Genomic DNA, 14,876 nt, shown 5'->3' on the forward strand with positions numbered 1-14,876 from the left:
TTTGAAAAGAATAGTGGTAGGAAAGATAGGCTGTTGTCCTTCCACAGAAATGAGGTGGAGAGAAAGGAGCAAGGGACAGCCTCTCTTAGAGTTCTGCAAATCAGAAAGAGCATCTCACTACCACCAGTTCCGACAAACTTTACAGCTCTGGCTCTGAATGCCAAATTAGGGACGTGGAAGGAGGGTCCACACATACCAAAATAAAAGTATATGCTCATTTTCAAATGCAATAATTTGAGGTTTAATGTTCAGTGGAAAATGATAAAATAACCATTGCAATTAATTAGAGGGTAAGATGGTTATTTTAGTCATATTAAGCTTCCATTAATATGCTGCAGCAGAACTTTGAATTAGTTAAATTACCGTTGTAAAATGGCATATTAAAAGTGAGACATGGTATTTGAAATAAAACAGGAATGTACACATAAAATCAAAGAGCCTAAAATTATTTATCTTTGATTCAAACCCTTTTTTTATTAAAGTATGAATGCCTTTACATTGCAGAATAGTTTACATACATTGGAAAGCAATAAGCATATTATTTTCAAGAGGTGCAAGTCCTCCTCAGTATGTTCCCATGATCAATCTACATGCTGTGACACTTATCGCACACGCAGACACACATACACACACTCACACAAACATACAAAGTTTACATATTCACACACAATGGAACAGACTGCTAGAGCTATCTGCTTTGATTAGCTTTCTTTTAAGGCTTCTGTAAGGTGCCCTCGTGCCCCTAACATTACCACGATTTATGAACAAGACTATATGTATAAAGGAGCAGCGTTATCTGCAACCTATTAATCAGCACTTGGCCTTTAAACATTATTTTTTTTAAAAAAAGAAACAAATAAACAACTTTCTCAAGTTATGAACCCTTTCATCTGTGACCAGAAAAGGGTTCTGGAAATATTAGTATGAGGTTTTGAATCACAACAAATAATCTGCTTTCAAACCTGATCCCTTTCCACTGTAAGACACCCTGTGATCAAACTGGACCTAAAAAGTGATACCCAAGGAAGTGGGGTCAATATGGACATAGCTGGTGGCAAGACTGCTGTGGAACTAAGGGTCTCATACCATGCCAGAACTGAGGGAAAGCATGTGAGGCAGCTTAACTATTAACTATCCAGGATCTTTATTTTGAAGCTATTTATATACTGCTTAATTACCGAAGTTTATCATTAATTACCAAATTACAATCTCTCACAATCTTCAGCAGTGGTTCGGTCGTCCCAGGCATTCAAAAACAGTTCACAATCAGGTCCCCCAGCTCCCCAACCTGCCTTCTGGTATCCCTGCAAGTTTGTATTTAAAAACTCTAGGGCTAAAGTGGAAAATGAGTGGCTGCAGGTACATTAAAAAGGTAAAATAAAATAAAATATAGCATATGATTATAGTGTGTAAATATAAGCATCTCTGAATATTCAAACTGTGAAATGTGAGTTTATGTAGATTTTCAGGCTGTTAATCTAAAAGACTGCAGGTAGCTACTTCAACCTGGAGACGGTCAACAGGATTAGCAGTAGGCCACCAAATTGTATTTTCTTCTCTAGAAATGGATCCCATTTGCAACTGTATTAAGACTCTAGCAACAAATCCTAGAGGATTCTATCATTATAATTGTTCACTTGTTTCAACAAGCAAAACTGAAATAATTTATTATCTTTATGAGACGAGCCTGAACTGTGAGGGCCAAAATGGGGCTGGAAGCTGTGGCTGAAGGTAAAATGGAAACACAAGTAAAAATGTTTTGTCACATTTTTAAGCAGCAGCAGCAGATTTCAATGTGGTGCAGTTATTATAAAGATGCATATATTTTAGGGAATTTACTGAATTGCTTCTTTATTTTGAAAAGCTGATCAGTCACATGTTGGGCGCCCCATCACTCCCACATTGAACTGTTGCTTATTCATCTATATGCTTCTATTCCCAGGGCCATTTTCTGCTTTTGCTTAACCAGTAATGAATTCAAGTCAGCCGTCATCAGATTCCAATTCTTGAGACATTTCTTCAGATGAGCTATTCCTGTGGATCCGTCCATCACTCTTCATGCTATGGAAAGTCTTCTTAAAGGCCTCCATCATGGCATGAGCCAACTTCTTGGCCTCTAACTTGCTCTCGCACTCTACGGCATGGCAGTCCATTTGGTAGGACAAATCATCGTTGATCTCCCGATAAACCCAAGCAAAAATGTTTGGGCTAACATTGTGGTCGGCAGTGCAGTAAGCAATACGTGCAACTTGAAAGGTATCCATGTGGACAGTGGCCTCTCCTTTGAGGTCCAGATGATGAAGCCAAACTTGGAAGGGGCGGATTTCCAGAAGGGCATTAGCTGAGAAGATGTCCTCTCTGGCAAGCGTGTGCTTCTTCCACAACTCAATGACTGGTTTCTCCGTGCAACCTGACAAAAACTGCATCCCTGTTGTGGAAACTTTACCCAAATATGTAACCTAAGAAAAGAGATAGAAAGGAAATAAAGTTTGTCAACAGAAGTCTTTGGAATTTCAATTTCAACATGTTGTGATCTTTACACAGAACACCAATAGCATCACTTGAAAATTGTAGACCTATTTCAGCTCAAGCAATTTTTAGCTTGGGATTTTCAAAGTCTAGTTGACGTTGAATTAGAACTACTGAATTCACAGTACATCCAAATATTGCATCACCTGACAATTCTATTAAAAAGCTGAATATTCAGCTACTGAGTACATCCATATTAGTTTCGCAGTGATCAAAATGTGCCTATTTTGTCTTCCAATTAGACTTACGTATGTATCATACAAGAATACAAAGATCTGAAGCAGCATTTTCAAATCTGAACTTACGTCTGCCTATCTTCCAATGATTGCTTCTAAATGTAGAAGTACAACAGAAGATAAGCACTCTGTTCCTACTAGCTCTCAAATTTTATTCCTGTAATAGTGCTAAAATAATACATTCCAAGTGAACTGGTGTAACACAGTGAGTTAATTATACAATGTTGTGCATGTTTAATTAGAAGCAAGGCTCAATGAGTTCAAGAGGGCTTGCACTTACTTGGGAAGTGTTTTAGGACTGCAGCCTAAGACATGCTTAGTCAGGCATTATACTTGAACAGGGAATCCTAATCAAAGTATGGGGCACTGAGTGGGAAGGTTTGAAGATAGTCAAACACACATAGAGACCCCCTTCAAAGCTTCTCACTCAACGTGGGAAGCTCAGAGCAAGCAGGAATGGCATACACAGCTCTATGGTTCCTATTCATGCTGGTATACGGTGTTCAGAGGTAATGCGTATACAAGCTACAAAGAGCTGCAAATCTGAACACTTGTGGTTCGGTTCTTGTCTCTACCACTAGGTAGAAACCCATTAGGCGGGTCTCTGGCAAACTGCTTTCTTTCAGTCTCAACAACAATAATAATAATAATAATAATAATAATAATAATAATAATAATAATTTATTATTTATACCCCGCCCATCTGGCTGGGCCTCCCCAGCCACTCTGGGCGGCTTCCAAAAGAATATTAAAATACTATGATACATCAAACATTAAAAGCATCCCTAAACAGGGCTGCCTTCAGATGTCTTCTAAAAGTCTGGTAGTTGTTGTTCTCTTTGACATCTGGTGGGAGGGCATTCCACAGGGAGGGCGCCACTACCGAGAAGGCCCTCTGCCTGGTTCCCTGTAACTTGACTTCTCGCAGTGAGGGAACCGCCAGAAGGCCCTCGGTGCTGGACCTCAGTGTCCGGGTAGAACGATGGGAGTGGAGAGGCTCCTTCAGGTATACTGGACCGAGGCCGTTTAGGGCTTTAAAGGTCAGCACCAACACTTTGAATTGTGCTCGGAAACGTACTGGGAGCCAATGTAGGTCTTTCAAGACCGGTGTTATATGGTCTCGGCGGCCGCTCCCTGTCACCAGTCTGGCTGCTGCGTTCTGGATTAGTTGTAGTTTCCGGGTCACCTTCAAAGGTAGCCCCACGTAGAGTGCATTGCAGTAGTCCAAGCGGGAGATAACCAGAGCATGCACCACTCTGGCGAGGCAGTCCACAGGCAGATAGGGTCTCAGCCTGCGTACCAGATGGAGCTGGTACACAGCTGCCCTGGACACGGATTTGTCAATACAATATGGGGATAATACTCATCCACTTCACAGGGTTGTTATAAAAACCACAGAATGATGTTAAAAGTGCTCTACAGATGCCAATAATTATTATTATGTACATTGTGTTGTCTTTTTCAACATCTCAAATTAAAATATGATCTGTAAAAATAACCAGATGGGCAGGGTAGAAATAAATTATTCCTACAACTACTACTACTACTACTACTACTACTACCACTACCACTACTGCTACAGTCCAGTTCACAACTCTAAAATATATAGTTTGGAACTAGTTAGTTACAAAGTCGACCTAAGCAGTTGCTTTAGGGTGCCAGAATCTTAGGGGAAACAGTGAAGTAGCAGCAGATGCTGCATATGACAGAGTTCACTGGGAGTTTTGAAAGCAAAGTGGAAAGGAAATAGAGCCATAGCTAGTGCTGGAGGAGCGAGGGTCAAAAAGAGTGAAAGAGAATTGTATAGATAGGACAGGAGCTGGGCACAGAGATACATGCATGGCCAAGAGTTCTGCTTTATCTCTGGAAGAGGTTTGTGCTGGTGGGAAGTGGTTGGCATCATTTACCTATCCAGTCTTGGCCAAATTTTGAAATCGTATTCTTTAACAATGAGTTACAAAGACTCTCCTCCTGCAAAAGAGGGGAGTGGTTGTGGGCGGGAGCCGGTCTCCGCCTCAAGCAGGGGGCATTAGCCCCCTGCCTCCTACTCACCTGGCTGGCGCACCACGCCCACGGGCAGGCACCCAACCAGGTGCCTTCGAAGGGGTGTGGACGGCAGCGTAAATCGCTGCTGCACCAGCCACGCGGCCTCACTCTTTGTCGTCCCGTCACGAATACGATTTGCCAGGCTATATAGCTTTGAACCAAACATGACACTATAACTGTGCAAGTACAGTTAATGTGTTTTTTTGGGTTAAGTAAACAGCAGCCTTTGTGATGCTGGAGTAGTTTTAGGACCATTAGGGCAGAGGAGGGGGATTTTTATGTCCCTGAAAAAATCCCCTGAAAGGCAAACAACATTTTTGGAGAAGCAATTTTTGTCAGACCACAGCAGAAGCAGAAACAGGCTTACTATATTAAAAACGTGCACATTAATTGCATTCATGTAATTAGCATAATGTTTGGATTGGTCCATAGATGTACAGCTACTCTTTTTTATGGGGTCTACTTTTTCCACATCACAAGCAACTAACTGCTGTTCACTATAAATTTTCCTTTTCTATTTTTTGGCTTTAAAAAGTTCCTCATTATAAAAATAGCTTTGAACAGCAATGTGTTTACATTGTGCGAAATCATTAAATACTAATGTAACATGCAAGGACTCAGCATGAAAACAACTCTCAGAGTTTCTGCAGGAGTTGTTCGTGTCACACTCAGAGACCCAAATAATTAAGAATAAGCTTACAAAATATTATTGGAAATCCATCCTGGTTCATTCCCTCTCTGCCAAAATGCAAGGAAATCACAAAATGAAAAGCCTTAAGAAGCCTTCTGTAATGTCACACCTATAAGCATCTTACATTTGGGGCAACACAGGGAACTGCAACAGCTAAAATTGTTAACAAGGCTCTGGATTTTTAGTTCCTATCGCTACTCTAATCAATTAAGTTTCCATAGCCTTATGGTGTTACTAAGAGTTCAAGCAGTTCCCTTCCTGCCCCCTCTGAACAGTCTCACAGATGCTGAAGTTGTTGTAGGTTTCCGAGTCTATAGTTTAGAAAATAAGATAAATCTATAAACTGCCATGTTTGTAACCTTCAGCTTATTCTCTGCAGAGCCAATCCAATACATTTCATTCTTACACGAGTTACCCAAAAGAAGTTTGATACCACAAACAGCAGTATGCATTGGAAGCCTTCTCTGAAATCCATGACAATTGTTAACCATGGAGGACTCAGCCCTCAGAAGCAAGGCCAGATTAAGGTGGTGGGGCCCACTGGTACAATCGCCAAAATAAGGCAGCTTCTCCCCAAAAGGAGCACATGAAATACAGTACCACAAAATTAGTCTTGAGGTATCTTAACAGACTAAAACATTTATTAAGGCATAAGGTTTTGTGGGCTACAAAAAAAATTACTTTTGAGCCTGAAGAGTTTCAAAATTCTGAAACATAAACAAGAAACATTTGGGCTATCTTATGCAGCCTACAGCTCTTACACTGAACATAGTGGGACTTAATTCTGAATATGGCACGACACAGATTGAGTACATAAGAAATTACAAGTTGCAAGCGTTTGCATGTTACCACAGATTTTTATCATTTCTCTAACATCAGAAATATGGATCTTCCAGTGAAATTGAAAGGGAGCAGTAGGTTCAAAAGTGAAATAATTTCTTCACACAGCGCATCATGTGGTGCTGGCCACTGGCTTGCACACCCTTTTAAAAGTGTTTAAACAAAGCAGGGTTTGAGACCCAAATCCCTTTCCTGTTGTTAGCCTCCACAACTTCAGGTTATTTAGATTATTTAGAGGGAGACTGTCTCTGAACCTGGAGGTTCTATATACAGTTCTGGCTATATACTTGTATATTCCATATACAGCCGTGTCGGATGTTCAGGTTCCAAAGAGCGTTCACAAACCGGAACACACACTCCCAGGTTTGCGGTGTTTGGGAGCCAAAACGTCCGATTCACAAGGCGTTCGGGATCCAAGGTATGACTGTACAAGCTTTCCCTCACCAGGTTTGGATGATGTCTACCTTTGAATATGCTGAAGGAAGAGAGAAGAACAACAGAACAGGGTTCTTGGCCTCATGCCCTGTGTATAAGCTTCTTGATGCATCTGGTGACATTGTGGAAAGCAGGATAATGGACTAGATGACCTTTGGATTGATCCAGTCTGGTTACTCTTATATTCAAAGGAACTCCCCCGTCACCACTATTTAAAATAAAATATTTGTTTTTATTTATGGTTTGCCAGGCCCCAATTTTTTACTAACCCAACCTCATTGCTTCAAGAACCTAAGCAAACTCCACTGTTCTGAAGTAGCAATATTTTTATTTTGTATACTATACAACAGACAGAAAAATAAAGCTTTTTTACCCCACTTGACATTGTTATTTTGTACACAAACACAAGCCTTAATATGTGAAGTCTATCCCCGTTGAGATTGTACTTAGCCAAATGAGAGGCACATTACCTCTATAAAGGGAAGTCCAGGACTGTTTGCAAGAAGGCATTCAAACAGATCCATGCTGCTCTCTGACTGCATGCACCTGTTCCCAAGAGTAGCTTTTGGTCTATGTTTACCTGCGATTGGAAGCCATTTTGAATCCATGTGGACAGAACCTTCCAAAATTTCACTGATTTCTATGTTTTATTTTGGTTTCTTAGAATTCCCAAGCAGTGCCGAGTATGAGGCTGCTAGCATTTTATAAGCCATCATTGCTGATTTCTGTAATGCTTTGTTCTTACAACTCATGAATTTCATATAGCGAGGGAATACTTTTTTAAAAGCACAAAACACATAAAATATCCATGTGTTATACATATATTCTATCAACACACCATAAAATAACACTGAGAGCTGCGTTTTAGCAAGATTAATTCTTCAAAACCAGTAAAAACGACAGAAACCTGTACAATTTAATAGTCACCAGGTAGAAGAATAATCCGAAGTGTATGATATCCATTTCCTCAACACCCACAGGTGTTTGGTTCAGTGCGACAAGCAATTGCACAAGGCAATCCCGTTTTGGGGAAGCTATATATATTAAAAAAAAAATCAGAGCCCTTGCAATACACTTTGCTGCCTGAGAAGAAGGAAAATAAGTTGTTTCCCTTCTCCATCCCACATACAATAACCGCTCAGACTGGCAGTTGAATCTGCTTTCACTTTGGGTAACCAGACAGCATCCTCACCCACACTCAAATGCAGCATATGAGCTGGAAGCACAGGGCAGGTTGCATGGCAACCTTGCCATCCGTGACTTCCCACTCCTCCTGACCCCTGCTCCCTCCAACAAATGCTGCAATGCAGACATGATGGCCATGTGTGTCACATGAGCCAAGCAAGACAGGGCATGCCAGCTGGAGTGGGTAGCCTATGCTGGATGCATCTGCCTGCCCACTCAGCCAAGATTTCTCCTCTGCAGCAGTGCTGATTGCGATGCATTGGGAGAAAAATCGCTGAGCCAGCTAGCACAGGCCAGCAACAAGCCATTAGTGTTGATGCTGGGGCAGCAGCTCAAGAGAATGGGAATATCTAGATGATCCCATTGTTTCCCTCCCCAGCAATCTCTCTGCCTAATGGTACTGTTGGAACCACAAGTCATAATTCAACGGAGTAGGATAGTCAGTTTGTTTTGTATCACACTTCTCAAAAAGAGATCCAGTATAAAGTCCTAGTCATCAGTCTTGGTGTACAACCAATGCCAATTTCATGTGGGCGAACAGTCAAACTTCTCACTGACTTTTTTGAGACTCTGCGAGATGATTTGTCTATTATATCATCTCTTAGTAGGTCTAGTAGATGATAGGTGTCATATGATATAGGAAACTGAGCGGGCACACCTAAACAGCATTTTATTAAATTTCAGTAATAAAGAGCTTTTTATTATCTCACTATTCTCCACATATAAAAATACTGCTTTATTATATGCTGTAGTAGGTTGAGATCTCCATATAGTTTTTCAAAGGGTGTGTAAAAAGAAGGCATCCCACGCAACTTTCCTGGCATACTAAAGTTGTCTATATTCTTTTTGCCCTTTCTCCTGTCAAATGGGATTTTCTATCCAAGTCTTTTCCCTACTGGCAAGCTTCTACAATGATCTCAAACACAGCTGCACTTTCAACTATTAATAGTTATTAGGTGCATGTGAATATGCTAACCTTTAGGGGAAAAGCAAAATCCATGTCAAGGAAGATTTCATTTCTCATGTAAACCTTGTAACAGAGTATGAATATTTGACTCAAGGTGCAATCTGCAAAAAGACTGCAGTATCTAGAGCTTTTGTTGTTGTTCTTTTTCAGCAGGTCTGGTGAAAAGGCTATTTGGCTTACAGAGACTTAGGGTAAAATTTCATCCTAAATGAAATCAATGAGAATTTGCTATTAATTTAAACAATAACATGATTTATGCATCAAAATCAACCTGTTTGCAATATGTTTGACAAATAGAGGATGACTGTAACTCACACTACAATACCTATGTAGCATCTCTGTGGCCTCCTTTTTGCATTGCTCACGTGAAAAGGCAAAGGGTGTGGAAAGGGAATGTGAAGCTGCACCCTTGGCCCTACCACCACTCATACACAGGTCAGAACTTGGGGGGCAGAGGGGGCTCATAGGCAAAGGCCTACAATTTTGAGGGTGCCTACACCAAGTCCCACTGGTAGAGGCGAAGGGGGGGTCCTTCGGTAAAGATTATTGCTCATGCATGGCTCTCCACCCTCGCTGCCCCGCCCCACCATCTGAGAAGGAGGGAAAGCCTTTGAGCAGACTGCATGACTGAGTTCCAGGATGTGGGGAAGCCTACATCTGTAGGCCTTCCTGCTTTTGTCACCCATGCTAATATGTGGACAGCAGAGGAGGCAGTCACACATCATTGGGGATGGGGGCAGAGGTATAGCCCAGAAGATGCATTCTATGTGCTTTACATGTCCATGCAAGTAATATGTGAAGAGTTTGTGGCTTCATGTGGTTTTGCTTCCATACTCCTGAGCTCTCAGCAGAACATAACTAAGAGACGCTAGAAGACAGACCTGACTGTGAATCATGCCTCTTTATTCTGACCTTTGACAGAGAGTCTCTTGTGTGTCTCCAAAATGCCTCAGATACCTTTTCAGAAGCTGTGACTAGGCTTTAGCACACCCTCAAATAAATAAATAAATAAATAAATAAATAAATAAATAAATAAATAAATAAATAAATAAATAAATAAATAAATAAATATTTATACCCTGCCCATCTAGCTGGGTTTCCCCAGCCACTCTGGGCAGCTTCCAACAGAATATTAAGATACAATAATCTATTAAACATTAAAAGCTTCCCTAAACAGGGCTGCCTTCAGAAGTCTTCCAAAAGTCTTCTAAAAGTCCTAAGAGAAGCCCGCCTTGCTGACCACTCTATTGGCCTCTAACCACAATATAAGACTTTCCTTTTTGAGCAGGATTTTGGTGAAATGGTTTCAAGTTCTTGGAAGCTGTCTTAAGTGTTTTCTCTGCTGCTTTTAGACTCTTGCTTTAAACTCTGCTTTTCTGTAGTTTTTAATTCCCATGATCCCCAGTGAGTCTTTCCTAAAGTTCTGATTAAAATTTTAAATAATCTGGCCCACAGACCCTCCTGTTCTGTATGCGGCTGCCACAGATTCCACCTGTTTGTGCCAGTGGTTCCCACCTATTATTTGCAACACCTGCATAACTTTTCCCATGAAATCATCAGGTTTTTTTTTAAAAAAAAAACCTAAACAAAACTCCCAAAGGCAATCACTACATATAGGCTGGATCTAGACACATCAAAGAAGCGTTTAAAGTGTTGTGAATTTAAACAGGGAAAACAGTTAGAGACAGACAGGACTCCATGTCGCCATCTGGTGGCACAATGTTATATCACAATACAACGCATATAAATCGCTTTTTCTTTACCAGTCTAGCTGAGTCCATAGAAAGAGGCGCTGAACCACTAGTCTCTTGTGAGTAACAGAGACTTAATGCACACACTAAGGGTCAAACTGGATGCAACAGCAGTTCCAGTATTTTCATTTTCCCATGCTTTATATAAAAAAAAATAGCAAATTGAATATTTTAATAGGTGGCAAATCTAATCAGGATCACAGTGTTGGGGTAAAAAGCTAGCCCTTTGTTCTCCAGAGCAGTTTCCCTATGAAAAGCACTTTCCCAAAGCTGATACTTGCCAGTGGAGGAAGATGTCCAGGGAGGGGACCTTAATGTTTTCCTGCTGTAGGGAAAATAACAACAACAACAACAAATTATATTTATAACCCACCCTCCCTGGCCAGAGCCGGGCTCAGGGCAGCTAATACCAGTAAAATTACAATAAAAACATAATAGGGAAAAAAACAATTTAAAATACAGGTTAAAATGCAATTTAAAATGCAGCCTCGTTTTTAAAAAATAGCAGATTGGGGAACAATTTCCATTGTGGAAATAGCAGGCAGTGGAAGGTTTAACCCCTTCCTGATTAAATTCATCTCCCAGCTGCTGTTCAAGTGTTAAAAACAGAAGGTTATCTGATATGGCTCTTCCATGTCACCTTGAGAGACTTAAAAGAATCACAATGCACAAGGGACTCTGGATTGAAGCAAATGCATTTTTAGTTCAACTGAACAGTTTCATAATCTATACTTCTTTTTAGCACTCCTGCTTGCTACTTGACTTTCATTTTTGTCTATGTTATTTAGGCAAAACAGTTTTAGGTTATTTTCAGTAGCTTCTAGTTTTTAACAATTTAGGAAGTGTGAATTCCTTAGCCTACTGCAAGATTAATGACTGGTTGGCTTTTTTTTTTACATAACCAGTTCAATGTGGCTCGCCCTATAATCACTTGGGGGCAGAATTAAAATGTGGAACAAAAATATATAATTTATTTAGCCAAACATTTGTTTATTCTACTCCTCTAAACACTGGTTGCCTTTGCAGACTAATTAGCTAAGCTGTCATTAGAGGAAATACTGCTCAGTTTGGACCAAGATGAGATTCAGAAATAGCAATCACCAAGAGAAGGGCTTATTACATTACACTAGAGTAGATGGGGAAGGACGTAGCTCAGTGGTGCAGCACAGGCTTTGCATTAAACTGATCACAGCTTCAAATCTAGGCATTTTCAGGTAAGGCTGGGAAAGACCCTGGAGAGTAGTTAATACTGAGCTAGATAGATCAATAGTCTGACTTGGTATAGGGTAAATTTGTATGCTTCAGTGAGTCTGGAACAAATAGCTCCCTGGCAGGGCATCTGCTGTGCCTGCAGAAGGTCTCAGCATCTCCAGGTAGGGCTGGAAAAAACACTCCTGTCTAAAACCCCGGAGAGCTGCTACCAGCCTGTACACACAACAAGGAGCTAGATGAACCTATTGTCTGATTCAGTATAAGGCAGCTTCCTATGTGCTTTCATAGTCACACTTACACTGGAACTTAAGCTGTACTACGCCATTATTTTGTATGATTGCACAAGGGCCAAATTATTAATACAGAGCTTCTGAATGCAAAGTTTTGGTGAAGAGTGGGCCGATGGGGAACAGGGTTTCCGGCAATATTAGAGTTCTGCAAGACCACAGAAAGGCAAGAGGATACTTGGCATGGAATGGGGGAGATGATTCCTTAGCACTCCCTGTGCATGCCAGAGGCCTCCAGACAAGTAATAGGTGCAATCTATGTTGCACATACCTGCCTCATAAATTTCCAGAATAAGCATGCAACCTCAAGGAAATACAGATTCTGGTGGGAGAATAATTTGCCTCATTTGTACATCATAATACATGCTTTCGTTCTGTGTTCCCAAAAGCATACATACAAGTTCACTAAAACTTCTCTCTGAAAATCCAATGAACATCATCACATTTAAAAAAGAAATGTGTAAAAATATGTTCGGAATTGGGAGGGGGGGACAATGACAACAAAGTAACACAGCCTGCTTTTAACAGTACCAATGACATCACATAATGCATCGGAAGTGGGTTACCAAGGAGATATGGTTCAGTCTAGCAAGCAATTCTGAACACCTTCTTCATGGTTCAATGAGAGTTGACAGCATTCAGTGTTTGGAGTGTGTGTTTTTTAAAGAAAGAAAGAAAGAAAGAAAGAAAGAAAGAAAGAAAGAAAGAAAGAAAGAAAGAAAGAAAGAAAGAAAGAAAACATGAATTGGGGAAATGGCCTAATTTAAATTATTTTCTATATGGCTAGAAGCTGAAATCTTATTCAAGTCAAAGGTTTTAGCCGATCCTTGATATTTTAACATGGTAAAATGCTACCAATTCATGTACTATTTAATTTCATGTTGCTGCTTTGAGGCCATTCTGTTGTAATTGGGTATTTTACTATTTGTTGTAGAGAGGACAAAACCAGTCATACACAATGCTAGACACACTGGGGTTTTTTAAGACATGAATGGGCAGAAGGTAGAATATGTACCACAGCTGGACTATAAGCCACTGTCTGCTGAGTTACTTAGTGAAAATAGGAGGCTGCCTTATAAAGAAGCTCAATATTGTCTCCAATTCTACACCAACTAGCAGTGGCTCACCAGAGGACATTCCCAGCACTACTTGAAGGTATGCTAGGCCCTGGACCAGAGACTTGCTGCATGCAAAGCACTGACTTTTAGCCCTTCCTTTAGTGCCTGCTGGTTGTGGAATTCTTGCAAGGTGTTTTAAGAATAGGTAAAGGGACCCCTGACCATTAGGTCCAGTTGTGGCCAACTCTGGGGTTGTGGCGCTCATCTCGCTTTATTGGCTGAGGGAGCCGGCATACAGCTTCCGGGTCATGTGGCCAGCATGACTAAGCCGCTTCTGGCGAACCAGAACAGCGCACGGAAACACCTTTTACCTTCCCACCGGAGCGGTACCTATTTATCTACTTGCACTTTGACGTGCTTTCGAACAGCTAGGTTGGCAGGAGGTTTTAAGAATACAAGTGCCATATTGGATCAAAACTCCTTGCAGAATTAGGATCACTTACTACACATTGGTAGATGAAATAGAACTGGAGCATGTGCTGGCAGCTCAGCTCCAGAGGTTTCTGGAGGAGACTGATTATCTAGATCCATTTCAATCTGGTTCTAGGGCTGGTTATGGGACAGAGATAGATTTGGTCGCCTTGGTGGATGACTTAATGCCAAGAACTGGACAGGTGGGAGTGTGTTCCTGTTGGTTCTGCTAGATCTCTTGGTGGCTTTCAATACTATTGACTATGGTATCCAGGCTGCCTTGCTGGGACAGGACTTGGAGGAACTATTTTACAGTAGTTCCATTCCTTCCTGGAGAAGCAAATTCAGAAGAGGGTGCTGGGGACAATGACTCCTGTTCAGTGCCTTGGTCACTGGCTTGCAGAGTCCCTTAGGGTTTACAAACCTGATATTTGGGGGAGGCCCTTCTCCTCCCTTGGAGGTTTTTCAGCAGAGGTTGAATGGCCATCTGTCATGGATGCTTTAGTTGAGATTCCTGCATTGCAGGGTGTTGGACTAGATTATCCTCAAGGTCTCTACATTCTATTATTCTCTCTAGAAGCTGCTAGAGCAATGGCACTAATGGAAGCAATATGCTGTGGTGCAGTAACAAGTGTCCTTAAAACAACACAGCAATTAAAACATGAGACTCGGATAAAGAGGTCAGGGGAATACCTGTTCAAACAGGTGTGTCTTCAAGAGCTAACAGAATGCCAACACAGATGGGGTGTCTCTTATTTCAGCAGGGAATGTATCACATTCAGTGCCATCACTGAAAAAGCCCACCTCCATGTCAGCAGCCTTATCTCACAGGAAGGAGGACAGGATACAAATGGAATAGGCAGGAAAACCAAGAAATAAACATATTCACTCATAGTTTGGGCCCGGCTCTTTGCCATGGGTACTGTATCACAGTTCTTAGAAGTGGAGAAGAAAATTTAAATGAATGCAACTTTAATTTCAGGTTCAACACGGAGATGTAAGTTGACAAAAAACACTTAAAGGGGTTAAGGGAGATTAAACCTCTTTCCCTTCCTGACAGCCAAATTAATTCCTACTGCTTTCATTGTGGCTTGGTCATGATTACTAATTTTGCTTGGACTGGGGTCACAAGGTTAGCTCCCACACATTTGATTCTGGCACCTAGGAG

The 14,876-nt window shown here is 41.1% G+C and overlaps 1 protein-coding gene across 1 annotated transcript in view; it reads right to left on the reverse strand.

Moving 5' to 3' along the window:
* Nucleotides 1-445: 445 nt before the first annotated feature.
* PID1 (phosphotyrosine interaction domain containing 1) overlaps nt 446-14,876 on the reverse strand; it is a 96,225-nt gene continuing 81,794 nt past the window's right edge. The window contains exon 3 of the mRNA XM_081861666.1: nt 446-2,459. Coding sequence (XP_081717792.1) covers nt 1,983-2,459 — 477 coding nt within the window. The 3' untranslated portion in view covers nt 446-1,982. The remainder of the gene's footprint in view (nt 2,460-14,876) is intronic.

Source organism: Podarcis erhardii (assembly GCF_964252035.2).
Source record: "Podarcis erhardii genome assembly, chromosome: 5".
In the NCBI taxonomy this organism is placed as follows: domain Eukaryota; kingdom Metazoa; phylum Chordata; class Lepidosauria; order Squamata; family Lacertidae; genus Podarcis; species Podarcis erhardii.